The sequence below is a fragment of the Catharus ustulatus genome, chromosome 5 (assembly GCF_009819885.2).
Source record: "Catharus ustulatus isolate bCatUst1 chromosome 5, bCatUst1.pri.v2, whole genome shotgun sequence".
NCBI classification, from domain to species: Eukaryota; Metazoa; Chordata; class Aves; order Passeriformes; family Turdidae; genus Catharus; species Catharus ustulatus.
Window position 1 is genome coordinate 15,004,969 of NC_046225.1, and position 26,432 is coordinate 15,031,400.

General features: G+C 39.1%; 1 protein-coding gene across 7 annotated transcripts in view; it reads right to left on the reverse strand.

The window, feature by feature from the left end:
- LOC116996181 (mitogen-activated protein kinase 10) overlaps positions 1-26,197 on the reverse strand; it is a 144,830-nt gene extending 118,633 nt beyond the window's left edge. For 2 of the 7 annotated variants that reach the window (XM_033059363.2, XM_033059370.2), the window contains exons 1-2: positions 25,776-26,195; positions 21,243-21,364 (exon numbers count right to left, since the gene is read on the reverse strand). In XM_033059363.2, the coding sequence (XP_032915254.1) occupies positions 21,243-21,266 (24 nt within the window). In that variant the 5' untranslated portion in view covers positions 21,267-21,364; positions 25,776-26,195. Of the gene's footprint in view, positions 1-21,242; positions 21,365-25,570; positions 25,588-25,775 lie in introns of those variants that run through there. The other 5 variants (XM_033059365.2, XM_033059367.2, XM_033059364.2 and 2 more) reach the window with 5 other exon arrangements.
- Positions 26,198-26,432: the final 235 nt, after the last annotated feature.

The window sequence follows — 26,432 nt, forward strand, 5'->3', positions numbered from 1 at the left end:
CCTCAGGAAGACAGAGGAGACAAAGGGGATTGTCCATCTGAAATGCTTGCAGAAAAAGGCTTTGTGGGGAAGCACAGAATTCAGACAGGGGATGGTTTCTTTCTTCACCAATTTCAGTCCTTCTTAATTCCATTCCTGAACTTGCTTACTGCCTCACAATTCAATGCATTCCTTCTTTCAAGTATATTTTTTTTCCTCTACATCTCATTTTTGTTTTTCTTGTTTTTTTTTTTTTACCACACATTTTACAATTTCCTTTTTTTGCTTTTTCTACCCATACTGCCTACTCCTTTTCTAGTCTGTCTGATTTCCTGGTGATGTGTCCCATGCTAAGTTACCCTGGAAACAAGGATCTGGATATTTAAATTACAGATAACTCTACCTGGAATTCATAATATTGCTGAGTATGTCTGTGAACTCCACACACAATTTGAGGCACAAGCTCAGCAGGCAAATAAAACCAAAAGAACACAAAAAAATTAAGTTTTCATACATTGGTAAAACCAACAAATGGTCAAGTCATCCCAAAGTCAATTAGGCTTTATCCCAAAAACCTGAAATAGCTCCATGCAACTATTTCCAGATACCCCAAGACCAAGCTTTTTGTGTTTAATTATGACACTAATTAAGGTGTCATTAGTGTCCCTGATCCTCCAAGTTTATTAATGAAAAACAGTCTCTTAAATTTTACTCCAGCTACCAGAAAACAGGGACAAGCTCTCTCAGTGTAGAAGCAAATGATGTTCCTTGGAAAACTGTGATTTTACAAAGCTGTTCCTTCTAAGATTTGTGAGGAAATTTATAAGAATACAATGACACAACCCCCTGAACTCAGAATGGCCATATTAACAGCTTTTACTCCTGCCAGGGATTATACTTCATTCAACTCTCTTCATAAACAGCAGATGAAGCACAATTGGTCACATACAGAGTCAGATGGAAACACAAAATTAGTTGGTTTGAACATGCAGGGACAGTTAAAGGCAGCTGAGATTTTTCATTCCATTTTCTTAATAAAGAACAACAGTGACTAAATTACTTCTCAGACAAAAGAAAAAAAATGTAGGTGCAAAATCAATTAAGATCTGCTAACATTCTACATTCATTTCAGAAATTACCATACACCAAACAGCCTGATAACAATCCCATTTTGGTCAGGGACACACAGGAATTTAAAACCCATAACATACGGCAGCATCATCCTTCCAAGTCCTTTAGCAACTCAGCTATTCCCCAGTTGCCTCTCATTAGAGAATCCATTTCTACATCTCCAACTGCCCCAAAAGCAAAATGCTTCTGAATGCCTTAGCATCTGTATTGTCCACCTTTGCCTAAGATAGTTCTAGGAGACGGGGGACAGAACAGGGCAGATTTCAGCCTCCCACCAGATTCCCAAGGTTGCAGGAATAAGCCTGGTCCCCCCCTCTGCCATTCTCTCTTCAGTCAGTCCTCAAGTTTCCAGTTCAGGATGAAGAGCAGGCCAAGATAAAGACAAGGCACGAGGTAAGTCAGGCCACATAAAAGAGATGAAGCAGAACACAGTGCTGATGGAACAAGGCCATGCGAATTTATGCCTTACAAAACAAAACAAAAAGAAAAGGATACTGAGAGGGAAGGAAAAGTTGAGACTGAAGAAAAGCATTGTAAATAGGAAACAGATACAAGCAAAGAGATTTCCCTCTTTCAATACAGACAGTCAAAATACATTGCTGCAGCTAACACCTGAAGAAAAAAATGGAAAGAAAAAGTATCTGTTAATTTTCTGCCTGTTTGAACTCTTCTTTAGAAAACTTTGATTGCAAATTTAGAACAGTTCATACTAGTGATAAGGTAGATGTAAAAGCAAAATATTTCCAATGGTTAGAAATTGCCTAACAGTAATTAACCCCAGAGAACAGTACAGCAGGAAGATGCTGTTAACTGTTTTGGAAACAATCCCCAATTTTCTGTTCAAACATTCCATCACAGCTGAGCTCCTATAAAGGTCCCTCAGCTCCTCTCCAAATTTCCCATCAAGTATGGTATTAAAGAAGTAGCTCTCATATCAGCCCAGTGTCCATCATCCTGTAATCCTCATGCTCACTCTGATGTTGCCTGTACATGTAGGAGCAATGACCTCCAAATACCTGCCGAACAACCTCAGCTCATTCCTTAAAACAGCAAATTTCTTGGATGTATATAAGAAAAAGCTAGAAAGACCATAAAGCCACAGAAGTGCCATCACTTCCACATTTTTTTTCTTTTCTTTCAAGAAGAAACCAGGAAGAGGGGTCAGATTTTAATCTAGGCCAGATGAATTTTCCAGATCTCTCAAAATATGATTACAGCAACTCCACCAGGCATGGGGAAAGGCCATAGTATGTTGACAGGGTTCATGGAGAGTTACAGCAGGGCAGATGTAAAAGGGTGATGCCCAGTACTGTCAGCAGTAATGAATTACTGCTAATTTGTGCTCTATTAGTTCTTTACACAGGCAATGGTGAGGTTATTGGTTTTTAACAGGTATGATTATTTGGTTACTCATGGCTAAGGTAGATGTTATCTGAGCTAAGGGAGGCTTCTGGGCAAAACCAGGGAGGAGGTACCAATGCACTGTTCAATTTAGCAACTGTTGCCATGGAAATATCTTTTTTACTGACTGCTGATGATTATCTCATGTTTGAAATGTGATTTATGCACATTCTATGCAAGAGCAGAGAAGCATATTTATAAATGAGCAAACCATGGTTATTCCAAGATTAAAATGCAGTGTCCTCCATGTACTTTTCAGAAATAATTTGCCAAAACAGATTATTAATCATGAAAATGTATTGGTCTTCTGCAGTATATAACTCAATTACCAGAGTAAAGCAGAAGCCCTTTCCAGATCCAAAATTAACAGGAACAGGAAACCTAATGCAATTCCCGTTTTCTTCCTCTTATCTCCTCACAGGAAAGGACAGGGAATAAGCCAGAGAGGCTATCTGGTGCAGCAGCTGCTATTGTTGTGAATTTACAAATGCACAGGCTGCACGAAGACATATTCAGCTTCCTGTTGCGGGATTTTTGTCAGTTTTCTTCATATTGGCCTTTGTGTCTAAAACTAGTTTTTAGAATCAACATTTCTCCGCAAGCTTAAACACATTTTTTTAATCTGCTTTGTACTGATATTTGCCTGCCAATCATCTTTCATTCCACACACTTTTTTCTATTTCAGCTACATCAGAGACTCCATGGGGATGATTCAATTTTTTTTTTTTTTTTTTTTTTTTTGGTGTGTGTGTGCAAAGCAAGCTGAGATGCATCCAAAAAATACCTCCATTACTTCTGACCACCGCTTGAACTGGCCTGGAGTGAGGGTTTCTTTACCACTTGTAACAAAAGACAGTGAATGAGACTAGCAAAGAGGATCAAAATGGATGGTGGTGATCAAAATAGCTTCAAATTAAGGAAAAATAAATGTTTCTAGCTGCAGACTGAAAGAACAAAACACCAGGTCCTGTGAGAAAGTCCCAGCAGTCCCAGCAATAGCTAACTAGACAAAAATTAGAAGCATTAAAAGCTCCTGCTTTAAAGTGCTAAAAGCAACATATAATTGCAGAGCCACAGAGAACTGAGACTTCTTGTATTAACCAGCCTACACAAAAGTATTTTCAAGGTCAGGAAAGCAAGAACTGCACCAGTGAAAGTAAACATAGAACAACAGGTCATACAAATTGAAAGGACTCTGCAATTGCCCAAAGCCTCACAAAATATGACCAGTACTTGAAGTACCAGCAAAAATGCAAAAAATTAAATGCCTCTTCTCCCATGCAAATAGACAAAAATTAGTCATTCAAGACCTGAAAATGGTTTACTGAAGACAGATGTGATCAAGCTCTTTTTGTGTGTAAGACCTCACAAATGAAGAGTGAAAAATCTTTGCATGAAAATGCCCAAATTGCAGCACCAAGGCAATGCAAGTTATCAGTCAGGATCCTTGTGTATTTTAGGTCTCATTTCTGAGCCATACTGGGAAAGGAACCCTGCTAGTTCAGTGGAAGACTGGAGTTAACTGTACTTTGTTCAGTGTAAAAGCAATACATCCACACATTTCAACTTTAGTACTGCAGCTAAAGTTCATCTACTATCCTGCATTTGAAAAAGGTACTTTAAAAAACCACCTGAATTTTAGTTTTGTAACATATGGAGATCAGAGAACAGTTGGTAGTGAAATCCTCCATTTCAAGAATAAGGCCACTCTTCAATTCTCCACTTCTATTTTAATGTCAACTGGATAGATATAAAAAGTTACAGCTAGCATGAATTATAATCTTATTATAAACAGAGACACAATACCAAAAAAGAGCTGATTACACAATACCCAGAAATCTGCTGAAGAGTTTTGAATAAGCCCAATTAATTCATCAACTGTTGAGTGACAGCCATCACATGTGGGTGCAGAAATAGGTTTTTAGCAATGACAGAGCTGGTAAATAGAGGGACTCACAGCTGAAGCCCACTCTGCATGAGCCTGCCCAAATTTAAGAGAGATATAGCAAGAATAGAATCCACCTCTACTTCAGCTAGCAAGACTATGGAGAGACAGCATTCCACAGTTCCTGTAGCAGACATTCAGTACAGCCACATTGCTAAAAACATACCTAGTCATCCATACAGATACTGAGAAATCAGATCAGAAAATCAACTGTCTGAACCACATGCTTTGAAGGAGCGGGGGAGAAGAAGGAAAAAAATGTTTTTGCATTCTTCTTATTTCTGGGAATTAAATTAAATGAGCTGACCAAGTATTTTTGCAAATGAACACAAAAAAAAAAAAAAAAAACCAAAAAAAAACCCTAAAGGTGTTGCCAGCACATAATAGCTAGTGACAGTATAAGAGCATCAGTTCAGGCAGATACTGAAGCCAGAGACAGCAAAGGCCCAAGCAGAAAATTTTAAGGTCAGTCCAGGTAAAATTCATTTAGTAATGAAAGAAGACAAATGCATGAGACACCTCCTCTTAACTGACAGAACCCAGCCAGTGAGCTCAAAGTCACTTCTAAACCCCAAACTGTACAGACTGTTTCAGAAGATCCAGCAGATGAAACCTGTCTTGCCCACTGCAGCAACTCTACAGGACATCAGATCAGGAGCCAGGAGCAGCAGGACAAACCCTCCTGGGAGGATTTGAGCCAGGCCACCTGCTCTGGTCAAGATGTGCCCAGCACTGCAGGCACAGCAGACAGAGCCAGCAGCAGAGCATCAGGGCAGCTTGAATGGGACACTGTGTGCCACATCTACAGCACACTCATTTCTCCTTAAAGAACAGCAGCCACCACCACTGACATTTGCACTAGCGATTAGAACTGCCACCACCATCTTTAGAAAGGCACTTTACACCAGACATGTCAGTAAACAAATTAACAAGTGGGAATGGGTTATGCATCCTTGCTTGACAGAGTGACACGTGTGACAGCTCCACTCAGGCTCTGCATGAAGAAACAGGCTCAGAGAGTAATAAAGATTGAGCTTTGACCAGTTAAGTGTTAATAATATCTGACACACATGGATGAGGATTAATCAGGGAGTTGTCAGGACTGTTATAATAATAGCTGCTTGAAATGCTGTTCAGTGGGAGGGATTCTAAAAATGAGAATACATTCACTTAATATATTGCAGTGCTTGCTTTAAAATTAATCATGAATAATCATTAGAAGGTTTCTGGTTGGAGGGAGGGAGTATTTCATATGACCCAGATGCTGGCTGTACATCTCCACAGATGGGATTGTAGCTGTCTGGTACCCAATAATGAGAGCTGTGTTTCAGCCTTGTGCCTTTTATTTCACTCTTGGTCTAACTGCAGTGGCAGCGAGAAAGTTCATCAATTTTAGCCAACAAACATGCTGATACTGCTGGGGTTGAATAAAACTATGATGTACAAGCAATTGTGCATGTGGGAGGTTGATAAAGATGTACACTGGAGACAGAACTGACTTCTGCCTGTGGAAACTCTTTTTCTGCTGTGTTGCAATTCTGTTTTCTGCATTCAAACAGAGTGCAGTAATGCTCTTAGTTCTGTGCTTAATTTTAAGTACTTGGACAGTCTGATTAAGGCACTGTTCAACTACTTAAAGTTGGATTTGTTAAGATGATTCAGTAGCTTAAAATTAAGTTATGCATACAATTATCCTGGTAAAGAGCTCTCTCTTTTTCAGTCCTGTGGGTAATACTGCACCCAGAAATGCTGTTGATAGTAACAGTAAAGCATCCAAATATGACAGAATGCAGCTGAATATATTTTTTCATAACAAAAATTTAGTAGTCAATGAATGCTGTTACATCTCAAATCAAGGTTAAATAAAACTAACTGCAGGCTAATAATCCAGAGGAGTATCCCCAGTTTTTATTTTTTTCCATTTTGACTCTAGTACCCTGATTACATTGCTTATTTGGTTCCCTACTCTCTCTCCTAGAAACAGACTAGATTTACTTCAAGTCTACTACTAACACCAACAATGCAGCAAAAGGATTATATTCTTTCCTACTAGAAAATAAAAATTCCTCATCATAGTTGTTCACTCCTAAAAATGAACCAAGAGAAGCACTATTTCAATTTTTGCTCCTTCTGTTGTAGTCAGGTTCCAACTGACTCACTGACCCTTTAATCTGTGGGTAACTATTAATATTCATGAATGCAGCTTCTATTTAATAATTAATTTAAGGACAAATACTGCTTAGATATGGTAAGTACTTGAACTTCTAATATGCACCAAGGTTAAATACTTGACAGAAACACCTTACGTTCTCATATCTCAATTACCTCTCAGGAAACAGAAAGAAGAAGTTTTTTCAGTCATGTCGAAATGTTTTGCCTATAAATTTTTAATATTGAATTTACAATAGACAGATTTTTATATGTTATACAACAATGCATATGCATTGTTATATACAACACATATACTATGGCCTTTTCAACAACAGGGATGCAAGTTGTTGATCAATGTAAATGGCATTAACTTCTGTATCTGTGAATTTTAAACATGCTACACAGGTACAGTGATGATATCTCTGAAAAATGTCAGTAAGTAACACCAGAGTGTAATTTAAGTTAGAAGCCAACAGCAGTCTTTAGTCACACTGAAACTCTCCATCTCCCCAAAAGGCAGACTTTTAATTTCCAAGTGGCTTCATCACTATTTATGATGGTTTGCTTCTATTTTTTTCTTCTTTTTTTTTTCCCCCTCCTGAAGGAAGGAAAGTTTTCTATTCCTAGCCTCCTGTGGTATGCCTTCCATTGAGGGATCTGTAATTATATAGACTGCATTTCCTGCTGTGGTGCAGGTGAGGATATATTTCTGGAAGTGGCAGCAAAGTCAGCTTTAATTCAGTCTAATTTTATTCTATTAGGTTTTGTATTCATTAAATGCATCTTGACAATCTCCCACCAATCAACTTCCCAAAAGAAAGTTTTTTTCTGTGTGAACGTGCAACTGACCTTAGACTGTTTTCTTTTTCTGATTGCACACATTATGGAGAGGTTACATACAGAGTCTTTGCTTGGAAGATTCTGGACAAACTTCAAAGAACTGAGGTAACACACGAGGTCCTTCAAATCCAGCTAGGGCTGGGCATTTTGTCAAGGGATGGATTAAGGTACTATAACCCAGCCAAGATTCAGGGTCTTCACATTTGAACAAGTGAGCTGTGAAGGAATAGACTGACCAGGATGCCCATGGATTGCTTTTGTGGTCACCCACTCCAGCACGTGTTCCTTGACTCCTCATTTCCTTGGCAGCAGAGAGCTCAGAGATCTCCCTCTTGCCCAGGGTGGTACACCACAGACCTGTCTTTTCCATCAGAATCTCAGACCCACCTTTTTGCCACAATTCCTCATGTTGTTTACACAGTTTTCCATTTCCATTAAACATTGTTGAGGTCATTTTTTGTTACTAAGTCCCAATACTCAAGGATCTATGCTGATATCTACACTTTAACACTGAGGTTCACAGAGCTGTAAGGGTACGCAGGAGGTGCCCTTTGCAGGATTTGTCACTTCAGACTAAATCACTTACCCTCAATTATGTTTACCCAACTATAAAATAGGGGCAATAATACTTATTTTTCAAAGACGATATGAGGCTTATTAATGCTTGTTTAAGTGCTTTGTTACGCTTGAATAGAAAAGGAAATTATTATTATAATTTTAAGTGAAGCTTAATTATAAAACTGTTAACATAAGCGTATTAGAAAAATGAATTCTGAATCGTAAGCCAGCAATTTCTCACTCTTAAAACAGTGTGAGATGATTTTATATGCATCTTGCTATCACTAATCCCCTCTTCTCTAAATCCTACATTTGTTTTCCATATTACAGCTAAGAAGAGACAGCATGCAAATTAAATTTAGTGTCAAATCAATCAAGAAACAATACCTAGTAACATATTTGGTGATCTGTCATCGCTAAAAGCCCAATTTAAAAAAAAATAAAAATAGCCTCCATTCTGTTTGCTATATACTAAAATAAGCTACATGTTCACTGGTACAATCTCTAACCTGGAAAACAGGCTAAATTAGCTCTCCTTCAAAGGCAGGATGAGAGTTGGGTGCTCTCAGCCTGGAGAAGGGAAGGCTCCCCAGAGCATTTGGTACCTGACAGGGCTACAAGAAAGTTGAAGCCTTTTGGAGATGGAGTATACTATATCTATCTATAGTGATAGAACAAGGGGGAATTGCCTGAAGAAGGTGGTTTAGATTAGAAAACTGGAACAAATTCTTTATTATGAGGGTGAGGCACTGGCACAGGCTGTCCATATCTCAGATAGAATGGGGTCCCTGTACAACCTGGTCTACTGGAGGCTTGGAACTGGATGGTCTTTAAGGTCCCTTCCAACACAAACCACTCTATGATTTTATGAAGATCAAGTCACCAAGTTACCAAGATAACATAAAATTTGCAATAAGATTCTCCCACAAATTTGCAAATCCTAGACAGCAAAGTTCTTCCTTTAATCAAACAACAATATGAAATCCTTTAAGTGGCTTGCTTAGAAGACAACTCAGGACTTATAAAAGTACATAACACTGAAGATTATACAGTTATTGTACAGAAAGAATTGAGCAAAATAATTTACTTTTACCTGCCATAATGTATTTGTCAAAACAAATATCACTTCCTCACTCCCAAATCTTCTGCAAATGTGTTTTATGAGCTTAAGTTCTGACACTTACTCAGTGTATACAAATAAAGGCAGAACTCCAGGATCATTTCCAGACAATAAACAAAAAGAAAATAATCTCATTCCATTTCCTCCAACCCTGTCACCAATTTGTACTTCAGAGGCTCACCAGAAGAGGCAAATAAACATAAAATCTGTTTAGATAAGGCACTGCTCATAAAGTTTTCAAAAAGAGGATAAGTATTTGATGCTAAAATGAAGTGCCTTTAAAAAAGCTCCTCTAGAACTGGGGGTTTGTGCTGCTCCCTGCCCAGAATTCCTGTGTATGGGAAGGCAATGGTAGTTTTCCATGGTCACAAAAAAAAAGACAAGACACTTCATGCTGGGGAGGGGTGTGTGGGTAGGTGCTGTGTGAAGCAACAACAACAAAAAACAAAACAAGTCAACAAAAAATCCCAAACAAAACAAAAACAACCCCAAAATTAATATCCAGCAAAAGCTAAGACTTGAAGAGAGGCATCCAATATTGTCCAGTGTTGACCAATATTGACCAAAACCAAATGTCTGTATCAATAAACAGGATTTGAGCATAACTGAAGGAGACATTAATTCTTCACTGATCATCAACAGGACTACTTAATCTAAATTAAATTCTGTAAGGTTAAAAAGCAAGTCTTAAAGGAAACAGCTCTCCAGATTTTCAACAGGAGTTGAAAATTTTCAGTAAAATCAAGAGCTTTCAGTCAGCTGTGGCCATCACATGTGGCCAGACCTTGCCTGGAAGAAGGAGTGTTGCTGAAGCAACCAGGAAATCTCACAGTTAAGGACCAGCATGTGCCTAGTTCTCTCTGTACCTGTGGCTGTCTCCTCCCCTTGAGGCTATTTCAGCCACAATTAATTCAGAAAGCCACAAGGTTTTCCACTGGCTTGCTGTTTCCTCCCTCCTGCATGCAGCCATGGTGTCCTGAGAACAACTTCCCATCTTTGAGACAGTTCAGCTGAAGGCAAAAGTTTTGGAACTACCACCAGTGTCAGATACTCACTTGTATTTTCCTACTCCTATCTTTATTAACAGATTGAAGTCCTAATTTGGATGGATAATTCAAATGCTGGTAACTAATTGCACTCGTTCCCTCGGCAGATTTTTCCCATGGCACTTTCTTGTCCTACCAACCAACTCCAATGACAAAGGCTTAAATGTCATATTAGCAGCAGGTTTTTTCTGCCCTCTTATGCAAACACCCTTTGCATTGTCCTCCATGTTTCTAGGCTGCAGGTTCTGCAAGCAAAGCACACTTGTCAACTGGACTTATTGAATGTTTAACAAACCCTCACTGACTGTGTGAAAGTCTCCTGCAAAAAAATTGCAGGATGTCACATACAGCATCCAAACTTGGGCTCCAAGAACAACTGAGTCAAAGTTGCTGTCCTTAGTCTTTGTCCCACACCATCTTCCCATTCTCTTCTCCTTGTTTTTCAATCCTTCAGTTACAACAAGTGTGGTACTCTGCAAACAAACACACTTACCATATGCAAGGACAAATCAATTCATTTGCTGACTTAATTTTAATTCAGAAAAGCCAGTTATGATTTACTACATATTCTATTCATTTAAAAAAAAACAAGACTGACAAGCCAATGCAAATATGCAATGCTGATGATGCACTTTGCTAGACAATTAAGCCATAAAATTCTATAGCACTGAAAATAGCACAAAATACCACATGCACAAAGAGGCCAAGTTCTGTATCCTGAGGAAATAGCTTTGTATTCCATAAATTTACAGCATTTAATATCTTGCCAAAAAAATTACAGTAAACTCCAGCATTGACGGTTTCCACCCCCAATCACCATTGTGTGTGTTATATGGAAGCCATCACTAAAAGGTTGATATTTAGCATAAAAAAATAACTGAGTATAAAGACTAAGTGCCAAAACAGAAGTGCAATACCATTTTCTGACGGTAAATTTGAACAATCTAATGGCAGCATCTGCTCTTTTTGATAAAGAGGCAGATGTATTTTGGGCCTCATCCTAAGTGAATGAAAGTGCTTACATCACTCACTAAAAAGCAATATTTTACATAAACTCATAATAGCAAACCTACAATGAAAATCTTGTTCATTCTTATGACTTACTAGCCTAGCAGAAGCTTTGAGCCCAAATATTTCTTTTTACTATAGGAACAAAGTGATTCTCTGCATGAATTTCATGTTATCCGTCTGCAGAATAACACAGTATTGGAGATGGAACACTGGCTTAAATCTCTCTTGACACCATGTTTTATTTTCCTGCATAGTAATAAAAAGCAGAAAGTTTTATTAATGTAGAACTATGAAATGTACTGAGAGATACTCTAATACTATTCACCATGAATATAGATTAACATTTTAGGGTTTATGGCTAGTTATATATTTATTAAAGTTACTGTAAACAATATCAGATGGAGGTGAAATAAACATGAAAAAGCTCTCCGTGGGTTTAGGTATATTCAACATCACAAAGCTTCTCATCTGCTCATTAAGTGCAATGATGTAACAGATATAAAATCCAACATAACGACACAATTAAACCTAAATCTTTCTTTGTTTAAAACTCATTCTGCCTGTATCTTGCTGCATCTATCCCTGTTCTGCCTCTATCTCACTGCTGAGCCAGTTATCTTTACATATGCTTGTCCTTCAGAGCAGTGATACACAGTCCCTCCAAACTGCAGCTCATTGCTCCAACACAGATTTCCTGGAGGACAGAAACATTCTTCTCACAGACAAACAGAAGGCATTCACAGCACTCTCTCCCTCAGATCACTCTCAGCTCCAAGTGGAAGCTCTGCACTAGAACATAAGGATCGAAAATAAATAACATAAATTTGAAGTGTCAAAAGCAAGTGCCTCACATGGGAAAAGAAATCAGCAAGATAAATCCTGCAGAACAAAGGTACACTGCTTTTTTGCTGTCTGTTCTCCCTCTTCCCCATCCAGACACAAGGTGCCCAGTGAAATAACTCGCACAGCCACTGATTTCTGGTCTGCATTTACTGACTGAATAAAGGAGCATCCCAGGCAAGGAAATCTATTTCTTTTCCAGCATAGCTTTTAAATAGTCTCAACACAACCAAGATTTTCCAGTTATTTGCTTGTCTGAACTTCTTCTCCATGTTTAGGCTGAATTCTTCTTTCAAAGTTTCATTTTTATGGTACTGTTTTGAAGACATCATTTAATCTTCTTTCAAGTTTTCAACATCACATTTACTTATCACCTTGAGCTGTACTAGACACAAAAAAAGCCTGCAGATCTAACCCAAAATCATGCTTTTCTGGGCATTCCATACAGAATTACTTTGAGCATCTGTTTTGGGAAACATCCACCAAACCTTTTCAAGGACAGTTTCTAACACAGAGACTGCAAAAGATGAAACTACAAAGCAATGCATCTGAAAAAGACCAGTTGGTAGATGCAGAGGAGGTACAATGGTTTTGTCAGCAAGGCACAGAAATAAGAATAACTTGATTCTGGAAACTGTTTTTTAGCAGGTTCTAAAGGAAAATACTGGCAATCCTGATGGCTGAAATAAAAAGAGCAAGTTTCCTTCTCTACATCCTTCCAAAAGCTCTGAATGGAATCCAAACCAGAGTTCTGCTGACCTCTGCAGAAAGATCCAGCATGCAGAGAACCGTGCTAGTTGTGAAAATGACATGTATTTTAACACAGTGCTTAAATTGCAAAGTTAAAAAAGAAGCAGTGTTTATCTAGAGCAGCAAGAAATGGAGTAGGTGTGGAACAGAAGTAGCTCACACCACAAGATCAAAGCAATTGGGTTTTGTAACCCAGCAGGATGGGGAGGAAAAATGCTTGAGGCTAACCCTAACCCCAAAGCCTGTATGAGGAAGAGAAGAAGTGTGCAGGTCAGGCTGCTTGAAGAGCATCACCAGTGTGAAACAACCACTGCAGGGCTGTTGGTTTATCTACTGAGCCAAGCTTTTGTTTTATTTCTTTTAGGTTGGAAGGGACCTTTTGAAGATCATCTAGTCCAATCCCCTGCAATGAGCAAGGACATCTTCAACCAGATCAGGGTGCTCAGACCCCCATCCAGACTGATCCTGAATGTTTCCAGGCATAGGGCATCTGCCACCTCTAGGCAATCTGTTTTGGTATCTCAATACCCTCATTATAAAAAAAACAAAACAAAACAAAAAACAACTAAAACCTTATACCTGCTCTAAATTAATCCTCCTTCAGCTGAAAACCATTACTCCTTGTCCTGTTGCTACAGCCCCTACTATAAAGCATCCACATCTTTCTTAGCAGTTCTTTTTCAGTGGAAGGCTCTTCCCTTGGAGCCTTCTTTTCCAGGCAGAAGCACCAATCTTTCAGAAGCACCAGTATCTCAGCCTTTCCTCATAGGAGAAGTGCCCCAACATTCTGATCACCTTTTTGGCTCTTCTCTGAGCCTGTTGTGACTGGTCCATGTCTATCATGTACTGAGGACTCCAGAGCTGGATTCTGTACTCCAGGTGAAATCTCATCAGAGAGGAGGAGGCTTGCTAATTAAACTGATGTGTGCTTGCAGATGATTAAAATTAAAATTAGATCACTGAGCAGTACAAAGTTTCTTTGCAATATTTCCAGGTGTGAGGTCAGAAGTCAAATTCATTTTAGTAATCACCATTGCTTTGGATTTTGTTGCTGGCAGTCAAATCCTGACAGAAGACTTGGAATATATTAAATGTTGTCCTCTCTTTTATACTTAAAACACAATAAAAAATCATTGTAACATACAAGGGGCTACTGTTTGATTTGTGTGCTAGGAGTCTCTAGGGAGTAATTCTATGTGTAATACTTTTTGTTGTTTTAAAAACTGACCCTGTTGCCAGTCACCCCACCAAATTCTGCCTGGTTTTACATCTTCTTGATTTTCAGAGTAAACCTAAAAAATGAGATGCAAAGGTGGCCTACAAGCCCAAAAAATCAAAGTAAACCAATCCAAAGCCTGAAGGTTTTACCACAGGCTTCTGAATACTTCAGTTCTGACAAAACTGCTTCCCATGTGACACTTGGCTTCATGCTCTGTTGACAGCCACACATGGAGCCTCAACTTTGCCACATCTGCCCAAAGAAGCCAAACCCAAGCAGATATCCCTGCCTTTATTTTTTCCAAATTCTCAAAAGAAAAGCAGAGAATTGCAATACTGGTTTGTTACACTGAGGTTACACTGAGGACTCTATCACCTTCAAAGCACTTTATAAAAGGGTTTATAGATCATTGCTGTAACCATATGGGTCTTTTTTGACAGTGTTGTGTCATGGAAGACATTCCCGAGATTGTCTTTGTACAGCTTGGTAGATAAAAAAATTAATTTTAAGTACAACAGCAAATCAAGCATTCATAATGCCACAAAAACATTTATCTACACACCAATGACTGAAACCTAACATAAAACTAATGCAGGCATTTAAGTAGTATTATGATTCACAATTAAGCTATGCAGATCTTTTTGGAACATCTCATTTTTTTATTTCAAGAACAGCAGCATTAAAATGCAATTTTCTTTTTGACTTGCCCTTTAAGTTCCTGTTTTAAGAGTTGGAGTCAATTTTTAAACACTATCTCTGAATTTTTGGTGGTGAATCACATATATAGTGTTCATACTGATTTGAACCAGGCATGCAGTAGTGAAGTTAAAAAGTAAATTACACACAAACAACAGTAACCACTTATGTTCAGAGAAACAACTGCTTTGAGAATACAGGGACAGGAACATTTAGATACCATTTTAGGTCATTATTTCACCTGGCTCTGATGTGCGACCAAGAAAAACCATCACACCCACTCTACGAAGCACAGGGTAATTAATTCCACCCTGCCTTCTCTTGTGTGCTCTATTTCAGTCCTAACAGCCTATAAATCAAGAAAATCCTCCCATTCATGGCTCTTTTCATGCAGTGCTGGCAGGCCAGCATGGAGAGCACTGACACCTGCTCCAAGGAAAGCAGCCCCACTAGCTGGATTCCTTACTGGGGTCAGATTTTTAAACAAAGGCAGTTAGGAAGCAAATCAAAGTCCCTGTAATCCCAGTGAAAGAAGGCCCTGCCTTCCAAAACCATTTTATTACTTCCAAACCATTGTATTACTCTACCTGCTGCACTGGTCCAGATAAACCAGCTTGGGATAGCAATCATGCTAACACAAAGCTACATACAAAATAAATTACTCCAGAGCCTGCTGTATAAATATTACCTTTAGCCATGATTTCATATCTGCTAGGAGCAGAACATCTTATCATGGTTCTATTTTATATTTATAGTATTTTTAAAGCTCTTGCATTTTTACAGTGGGTTCAAAAAAGAAATGTTTTTTTTTCCCCAGAATAAGGGTAATAGGTACACTCAATATCACTTTTTAAAACAAATAAAATCCCAGCATTTTCAATGCAACCAGAACTTGATCATCATATTGAATATCTAGAAAAGATGTCATAAAACCCATACTGGGCAGAAAATGGTGAATTAGGAAAGAGAATTTTTTATTGAAAGAAATAATTTATTTCCCTAAAAAAAGTCAGACTGCCAGAATACAGGAGGACACAAGAAGAGAACCAAGAGAACCATTGGTGATTGCTTATCTTGTTCTTACTTTTCTTCTCCAAATATTTAGCCAATGGCCACTGAGGCTAGAAGCCTTTTCTAGATCAATTTTTCCTGTGAGGCTGTTCTTACACACTTTATCTTCTTTAAAGTGATTAAAAACTATAAGCCTCAGCAACTCTGATTTTTATAAAACTAATGCAGAGCTATTCAACATCCAACAGCTCAGGAATGCCTATTTAATAATTACACCTCCTCAAACTCCTCACTGGTGAATTGCTCCTATTAATTTTCCCAGGAATTTGAGCTCATTGAGAATGAACAAGTACTGCACCAGGCCTGCAGTGTTCCCTCTCTTCTTGCCAACCTTCAGTCTGCATCCAATGCAGGAGGGATACCAAGTGCTGTACACGAGGCTGTGGATGCACAATGAGTTGGAATGACCTCTGGATAACCTCACTCCTCTGGACAATCTTCCACTGTGCATTTTTGCCTTTGTGCTTCCACTTGTCTGCCACTCTCCATCCCAACAAGGATAAATAAGAGAGAAGGAACATGACATTAATGTCATACTTGCTGCATTGCACTGATAAATCCATACACACCTTTGGCTTCTTTCACTCCCTTTTATAGCTGGGAAATGACTGCCCAAGAGCTTAAAGCTGCTCACCTACTGCCTGTACAGCAGCTGGCACACTGCAGCCTTGAGCCAGCTCCACCTAAATCCTCGTGCAGGGATGCAGGGATGCAGTAGCTGGTGCTGCCAGCACTGTGGGTGTTCCTCTCTACAAGAGCAATACCCTTCACCCACAGTCAGTGCTCCCCAATCTTTCCAACACCCACAACAGCAGAGGAAATGCTGGCAGTACTACATGGTATGTTCAGGTTTCTGCTCCTATTGACAAACCAGGGGAAGGAAAGGCCCTTTTCATAAGGTCACTAAGAAGTAGGAACAGAGACACACCACACTGACAAATCTCAAAGAGGAAGCAAGCAAAACCTTTTGCCCTGTGGTCACAAAATACTTCCCACTACTTTCTATAATATGGGTTTGCATGCCATGCCCATCAGCAAAGCTGAATTTACTGCTGTCTTGGTCCCTTTTCCACCTTTCTGCTGGCACCATTCCGGGTGTTTTTTAGTTATTGATTTGGCATTTCCATTTATTCTTCTGCAGATTACTAAAATTATTTTAATACAGCTCATAAGAATCACAGTGAAAAACTACTCAAAGTTTCAGAAGATATTTGTCTGACATTCTACTCCCATATTCCTCAGCAATAGTACTGGATATCCTCCATAAGGTTGGAAGAAGAGCCTGCCAACACTGAACTAGCCTGGCAGGTGGTTCAGAGCTATTTTTTCCACCAGGAACTCAAAAAATACAGCAGACACAAATATTTCATGGGATATATTCACAGGTCACGCCTGACACAGGAAAGCATTAAGCTCATAAATTAAGCTCACTCCTTTTCAGTAAGCTCAGACTGACATGTGGTCAGAATAAAAGCATTTGGTCCAGCAGTATTCCAGAGCAAAGCTAAACGACTAGAGATCCCTCAGAGACAGACACCAGGCACTTGAATTTTTTAGATAAATTTCATTTTCACTTTTTAAATATGCAAATAGCTTGACCTTTGCTGGGCCAGTCCAACTACTGGGGGAATACAGACATAGATACAACACAAGGTATGTCTGTGTCTTTACAAGCATTAGAAAAACAGCAAATATTCACTTTACAAATAAATTTTAAATATTCCTTTTAAGACTATCTGTCCCAAATGTCTAAGATCCATGTTATATAATCTCAAAATTCCAATATAACACCAGGGAATAATCTTGGTAGGAGGGCTGTGCATTCTTGAAGCCTCACTCTTTCACATACTCAAGCTTCATTTTTTTCAGTAATATAAACAAAAAGTCTACATTTTGTTAAAGGAAACCTTGTAGTTTCTCACATGTATGTGATACTTAGCCCAGGGCATTTAAAAAACCCAAATACTGCATGAGTTGACAACGCTGTTTCAATCTAATTGAATTAAAATACTGTAGGAATAACTAAAGACAAACCAAGGATGGAGGGAGAACGATATGAATCAGAATAAGAACTAATAGCATAAACCCACATAACATCTGAATTTAAAGGGCAGTGAAAACACCCTGCAAAACAATACCCTGAGGACACAAAAAAGAAAATCCATATAAAGGAAAAAAAGATAATCAACAACAACAAAAAAAATGCAAAGGTAGGAAAATTCCCTTTATGGGCAGTTCCAGCAAGGTTTAGTGAAATAAAAGGTGATCAAGTGGTTCCATTGCAAAGTCTATCATCCAAAGTTAAGATCCCAACACTTTCTGGAAAAAAAATCCAGCCCCTTGAAAAGTGGAGAAGGTGAGCAGCTGAAGTGCTGGGTATTAGAGGTCACTTCTGGAAAACCTTTGTTTGCATGTAGCTGATCACATGACAAATAGCTTTTGGAAATAGGCTCAGGCAACAGTCCTCCAAGGGGAAATATGTTGCACATTACATCACCAGCATCAGCAACAGATAATAAGTTTTTACATTTATCATATGCATTAAATTTAATATAAACATGGTTTTGCTGTTAGGCAGAGGAGCAGAACACAAGTTTCTCAGAGAAAACTGTGCTCTGAGTTCCTCTGATTTTTTCTCATGCACTAAACACCTGTGATGAACATAAGAGGAATCAACACAATGTTCCAAAAAAACACATGACTGTACTAGCAAGAGACCAAGCCAAGACACTACAAAATAGATCCTCAAATGTTTTTTTCAAGCACTTAAACTCCCGAAATTCCTTTATCCCAGGTATTTTGCTTCTCTGTATAGATGTTTCAAAGTCTTTCCCTCAAGTGATTTCTAACAAAATTTCTAACTCAGCTTTAAAATATGCCCATCACCCACAGCACAAACATTAGTTTTTGTTAAACAGAACATCCCACGATTTTTCCTTGCTTGTTCTTTTCTGTGATAAATATTGATAGGTACTTTTTTTTCCCCCAAATGCTACTTTTCCTGACCATTTTTAAAAGATTTTGACAGTTGCATCAACTTCACTAATTCTGCTAATTTTTAGATGTGGTTTCTGATTTCACATATAATTTCTACAGTTGCAAAGCTTGTGTTTTCATCAACAGAAATTGCTGAATGCAAAATAAAGCTATGTGATCAAGCTGCCTTAATGAGCAATATTAACTGGAGAGAGCCTGCACAGGGAGCATAAGCCCCAGATTTCAAACTGCATTTGCTACTCACATGTTTACAGAAATGCATGACCAATTCCTATAGAGACAAAGCTTTAAATCCATGGTAAAGGGTTGTGTTAAATGCCTGAAGACACCTACAGATGTGTTTTGTGGAGCTGTAGCCTCACAATAAGATCTTGCAGTCTTTAATTTCTGTTAAACATATTTAACTAATTTTGCCTATTAATGCTGTGCCATCTGGGAGGAAACTTCTCAAGCAACTCTCTCCCTATGACATCTCTGAGTTCTTTTGACACATTTCGTATGGTGTCTCTGAAAACCTGGTATTTGCACTGATTACCCACCCTAAACTCTCAATTGGGAAGAACAGAGCTGGAGGAGGTGACTTAGATGTGCACTGAACTCAGAAAGTAACCTGAACAGAGCCATTGTTAAGTGCTTGAAATGCCACACGGCAAATATCAATAGCTGCAACATTAAGATAAAGACATCTTGGTGACATGAGGGTCAAATGACCAAGTCACACTGCTTGTAGACAGCACTACCACTGTGTTCCAAAATTAGCACTACACATACTGTTAAATGCAAAATCACCAGGAGTGGGGATTATCATCAGCCAGCTTCTTAAGGACCATTTTTCTACTTACACAGCAGTTTTAATAATTTTAATGGTGAGAGGAACTGAGCTGCCATGACTATCAGCTAATTGCATTGACATGTACAAAACACCATAAAAATTTCATGCAATGTCTGCTTAACAACCATTCATCATGGACATGTTAACAAAATCCTTTATTTGCACCACTCTATCAACTGCCATAAATCATACATTGGCTGTTCCCAGCTTATTTAAAATTCTCATTACCTACAACTAGCAGGTTATCTATATGCTCCTAAACACAGAATTAAAGCAAAATAATATTAATTTTAAATATATATATATGCTTTCAGGCTTCATTGAAAATTCAAAAGTCACCCAGACCCATTCAAGTGCAAAAGGCTCAGTGTCACAGTTTCTAAAGCCAAGACATTAAACCAAGATGAAAGCTGTCTTGTTAACCAGAATTACCTTAGGACAATAGGCCCTAAAAGCCATAAGAAGTTAAAAATATCATCAAAAAATAGAGGTCATTAATCTCTATATAAATGTACTACTTCCACTGGATGTCCACAGGTCAAGGATGTGAGCATCCAGACTGTGACTCCTCATGCCCCAAATCACTGCCCATGTCCAATGTATGTCTTCTCCCCTTGGGAAACCCTCCAGATTCCAACAGAACACCAATTCTCTCTGTGCCACTCTAGTAGGCACTGCTTGCTGCTACTCACCTCACTTCAAAGCAGTCAAATAGATTTAACTGACACCTGTTTAATTTTTATTCACCAGCTTCATCAAGGATGAAAGTGTCACCAGCACATTCATTTCATGGCCCTTAACATTACCCACGTGCCACATCTACAAGTGAGAGTTCTATCTTCCTACAAAAACGTTTCAGTGACTTGGAGCTACACCTTACTGCAGTAACAGTTACAATTTTTGACAATTCTACTGAGATGACATGAGAAATTTCAAAACAATTCCTCATCTCCCAAAGGTATGCCAAAAATATCCTAAAGAAATTATCAGAACGAAAATTACTTGTTATGTATGAAATATGCATTGAAATTATTAGCAGATTTAAGATAGCTAAAGTGACAAAGTATTTTTTAAAAGACTACTTGATTTCATCACTGTTCTCACTATTTTCCTGTCCAAAGATAAAGAGATACATGTAAAAAAAAAAAAAAAATCTGTGCTGACTCACCACATTCTTCAGTCATCTCAAAGTGAAACAAATCAACCTTTCCTCTCCCCCCACACCAAATCAAAGAGATGGAAAACATTAGCTACAAAACCCAGTCCAAAATAGTGGATTTTGCAGTAGTGAAACAGATTTTGCCATTTTAAATAGCTCTCAGAACACTGCATGTGTAGGGTCTTTTTTAAAATTACTTTGCTATATTAACACTACATCTGAAACCACATTCTGAATGTGCTCCATCTGATAACTGTGCAATGCAGAAATTAAACACTTGGAAAACTCATTATAAGATGACAGCATTATGTTAATGCGTGCTAAAAATTACTACAGGTTGTAACTTTAATTTTTCCTGCCTCCCCCCTCCAAAAAAAGAAAAAAAAAAGAAAAAAAGGAAAAAATCAGCATGCACTTTGGCATTAAGCATCTTTTGGCATTTGGTTGTTTTTTGCCAAGAAGTATGATTTAATAAAGTAATGCATTGTTGACTCACCACAGCATGTGCTATGTCTCTCATCTATAGGAAATAGTTCAAAGGCATCAACTTCATGCATGGGTTGCCATAGCTGATATTTGAGTCTGGCCTGCTGTTGGTACAGGTTTCTAATACTAGCCCTAAGTACAAAAAAAGAGAAAGAAATAGTTGGGGTTTATTTTTCAAGTCTGATTGACACAGAAAATTTCAGAAAACTAAACTAACCTGGAATATCAATATCTGTACATCATATAACAAAGACTTTAGATTTTCCTCTGATAATACCATAATGCATCCTGTTCAGACAATATCTGTACCATAAATTTCCTTTCTTCCACACAAAGAAGAAAGGCAGGAGACAGAAAATTATGCAGAATGAAGTGCTGTTTAAATGGGAAAAGTGTGTCACAGTTATTCCCCACCAGCAAAAAAAAAGAGAAAAAAAAAAAAAAAAGGGAAAAATCCAAGGCCTTAGTGCTCATGAGCACATGTTCAAGACTGTTCAAATTGAAACAGATGGCACTAAAAAAAATCATAAAGCTGATCTAAAATAATTATTTTTGTTTCTATACTATCCTTGTCAGGCCAGATCTTTTCTTTCGAATAAGGAAGAGCAGAAACTTTACCTATAACAAGTTGAGATATGGACACAGTCACCTGCCACCAATACCTGAGGATGGAAATGGAATTTGGCTTGTGATATAATTAACAGCTTTAAAAACTGTGTGATATGGATACATATAGCCATCAGGAAAGGCCTGTGAATTGCTGCTGTTTATCAAATCAGCACCATCTTAAAAACAAAGAACAAAGCATGTGACAAAACAGTTCAACTGACAAAGCACATGCAGCCAAGAAACTTACAGACAACCTCAAGAACTGCAGGAAAAAGCAAATGCTGTGGTATTAAGATAGTGAGTAAGAGAAGGAACAAGCAAACATGGTGTTCTGGTACCTAACCACTGACCAAAACTAAGTGATCACTAGTAAGTATAAGTTTGAACAACATTGTCTTATCCTTTTATCCTTACACGCTTTTCAAGTGTCTTAGAAGAGAACTATAATTTTGTACTAAGAAGAGAAAATGAAAAATCCTCATGAGAAAACAACTACTTAACAAAACAAGGGCCCAGCTCAGGCTCTTGAAATCCCACCCTCAAATTACAGCTCCTAATTGGCTGGGTTATTGACCCCTTAGTGTAGATCCCTGGTGAGCTTTTTACTTGACTGGAAAGCTCTTCTGGACCTCCACATTCTAGCGATTACTACCTCACTGTCCTGAGAGTCCTGAGACATAAGTCCTGAGAAAGTCCAACATACCCGAAGATTCGTGTTAGATCAGGTCCTAACACAGCCCAAATTTCCCATGGCACTGCTGCCATGTGAGCAAGGGGCTGCACTCACAGGAGCACCAACATCTTGTTCTCAGGAGAAAAGCCCAGAACCAGCCTAAAAATACAACAGCTGCTTTTCGTTTTTCTTGCTGTAAGAAGACACTGCCCTTTGCTCCAGGCATAGCCAGTAAGATCCTAGAGTACACTAAAGCTCATGAATTCACATGCCTTGTGTAGAAATAAAACTGAGAACATACCACCACCACTAGTGAGTTCATACACCGAAACTTCCACCAAAAATCTCACTGTACAAAAAACCAAGAAAACTGGAAAATCTTGGGACTTGAATCTCCTGCCCTTCTCTTCTAACAACTAGCCAAGACTGATTCTAAAGCTTGCTAAAGCCACAGCTATCAGGCTGAAACACAGTAGAGCAGTTCAAGGACAGCTGTGTAACTTTCATAAAGAGTGGGCAGGGGACCAGGAAATTCCATCCCATCCCCTCTACTGTTTTTGATTTCTACTTTAATCACTGCTGGTCCTTTTATGAGGGTTCATTTTCCTTGCAAGCAGCCTTCAAAACAGTAAGTGTGAAAGAATTATACAAAAGGAACAGTAAGTGTGCAAGAATCAAAAGCAGAATATGAGCATTGAAGGCCAGAATTTATATACATCTATCTATTCAGAATTGTAGTCCAATGAAGACTCTCTCCTTTACTCCCAATGACATACAAGATTAACAACTGTGGTGATTCTGCAATCACCAGGCTTTCAGGACATAATTTCTAGTAGTGCTATTATTATAAGCTCAAAATGTAATCAGTGGAATGGGAGGGGCTATGGGTATAGAATGCTTGTGATAAAAAAACCCAAAAATTTACTTGGATTTGAAAATTTACCAACAAGGCAGTGATATTTTCCATAATTCGGAATTGTCCAGAGAACTGGGTAGTATCTACCGAACAACAGAGACTGCCAATTTTAAAGCTGGAGGCCTTTCCCTAGATGCAGCTTTTCTCTATTCCACATCTTAAGAAAATTATGATGTCGTCTGCAAAAGCAATGCTAAAACCATCCTCCTTTGGGCCTGCTTTAGCCCTCCCTTAAACTGGATGAATTTTGCAATAAACTGTAAACTACAAGTGAACTTTATGACCTTCTCCAATAACATGACAGTGAAATTTTGATAACTCTCTCTTTGCTTTCCCAAGCCAGATTTGGTACTGTAACACTGTTTGAAGGTGTATTGATCCAGTACTGTTAAATCACTAAAAAACAGCTGCAAACATGCCAGCCACTGACAGCAGGGAAAAAAAACCCAAATCTGCAAGAAAACACTCATCCCTGTGGTCTCCTCGTAGAAATGTGTGTGTGCACTGAAGGGGCTTTTTAACAATGAGAAGGACATTTTCCAAGCAGGCAGACAGGCAGCTGAAGTTAACTTATTTTTCATGGTAAGTGATTTCTGTCCTTATCCTATTCAGGAACATCCTTGTAATCCGAATACTCCTCAACAAAACCATAATTACAACAGGACCCTGAAAAATTATGCATGCTCTGAAACAGCAGGAGAGAGCTGAGCAAGAGTGCAGTTTATTGAGAGTCAGGGAAAAAGAATATTGTTTAATGGCTGAGGTCAAATCACCTTTGTCGTTCATATCCGCATCCCCGTGAGACAAAGTCATTAGCTGAGCCAACTGAAAAGGTATTCCTATGCCACCATTCCTAGCAGGAAGAGAGCAGACAGACACAGGACCACAGAAGAAAATATTGCCCCAGTGTCCCTGGCCAGTGACAGCATGGCAATGCACTGAAAGAAGGTTAAAATAGTGGAGGTTTGGTGCACCCCGCTTTCCCCAAGGCATGGGGACCAAAGACAGGTTTCACATGAGCAAAGACAAACAGTCCTGTGCTGTACCTACACCAGCCTGCTCTGTCTTAACCCTTCTCTTCTGCTGAAGCTGGGCTTGCAGGACAACCTCTGTGTCCTCAACCAAGCTGATTTCAGACTCCTCTGATCACTTACAATATACTCATTGGTGTTTTCCTCCTCATAAATTTCTACTCCGTGCCATAATTTCCCTCAAAATTTGTATTTTCACATAGTGTCAGTTTGTTCCTGTAGAAGCCTCTGGCAAAACTTACAGTGAACATATCAGAGGAGTGGAAAGTTGCACTGAGGATATCAGGAAGCTCTGCAGCAAAAGGAACCCATGTAAACAAGCTGACAATCCCCCAGCACAGGAATGGTGTGAAACATGCCCATCATGGTTCACTGGGAGCACAGGCTGCTTATTAAACAAAGCTCTAACACTTAATTATCCAAGGCAAATTTCTATTGTTTCTAATAATCTCACTCTGCTGTAAAAAACAAAACCAACACTGCTTCCTGTAGCAGTAGCTTTTTCTGCCTGAAGATTTCCCTGCAAAGCAACATTGATTTCACTGCAGCATCTACAGATTCTTAATTCTCTTTTGCAAAATAACTGGCCCGTAGCTTGCTGTAAACATTTCTCCTGAAAGCCCTTGTGGTTCTGTAAAACCCAGTGGGCTGAGTTGTTCACTTGAACCCAAATAATGTGGAAGAGTGATGATTAAAGGTTACTTTCTTAAAAACAACCCCCACCCCCACATCCAACAAGGTCTGTCAAACACTTCCACACACACACACTTTTTTCTTTTTGGCATTCAATCACTGTGCAAAAGGCCAAGACTTCTGTCCTCTGAATCTTCCAGCTCCTTGTCCTCTCCTTATCTCTCCACATTCAAATTTTACACGGCCGTGTACGGACCACATAACCCCCCCAACACCCTCATTTTTCTACTGAGCTGCAAGCCAAGACACCTCCTTCCCCCCAAAGCCCGCAGGCAGCGTTAGAGGTGATGAGGCTGAGCAGAACCCCACTGTTTACATGAGCCAGCTGCTAAAGCACCACCACACTCCCATGCACGCTGTGCCCCTGCCCTGCTCTCACAGCCACGGTCACCTCCAGCATCCAAGCTCATACACACCCGAGCCCAGGCAAACGATGCTCCTCCGGCCACAAAATGGACAGGTGCAGCTTCTTGCTTCGCTTTGCAGTTTACTTCATTAACCTCTCTCTCTCTCCCCCTCTCCCCCTGCTTTAATTTTTTTTTCCCCTCAAGCAGCAATCAATATTCATCACCCCACCCTGCGAAAGCAGTTAGTCAAAGAATATTAGCATCAACCACCTACCATTCCTTGCTCGCGAGCTATTCTCCTCGTCCAGAAAGCTTTTCCCCAAACTGCGACTTTAGGTGGGATTTTTAAATCACATTCCAAACAGTGCCGAGGGAAAAAAAAATGGGCTGTTTATAATAATAAGGGAAAAAAAATAAAAAATAAAAAAGGAAGAAAAAAAAGAAAAAAGATGGGCAGTTGGTTTCAAGGTAAATCACTGTTTTCCTTTAAAGAACTGAATAAAAGCCTGGGGGAGAGGGTAGAGGAGAACAGAAAAAAGGGGAGGCAAAATGTCTGATAATAATGAAATAAAAGGGGAGGGGGGGGAAGAGTGGCTTGCTGAATCACGCTCTTTCACTGCCTGGAAACCATTGTGCAGCGTGATGCTGGCTGTACCATTGTGGAACCTACCAGAGGAGACAGGCAGAGAGCTTGGGGAATGGGGCTGCTATGGCAACTGAAAGGAGCACACATGACGTCAAAGCACACAGAGGTCTCGCAGGGGGAGGGAGAGAAAAATCTAATCTGCAGCCACAGCCACAGCCACGGTATCTCCTGGAGAATCAGGGGATGGAGCAGCCTGCAAAGGAAAGCTGAGCAGCCTCCTGTAGCACTTACCAGCAGCAGCAGCAGCAGCTCAGACATCTGCAGTACAGAGGGAAGGTGGCAATA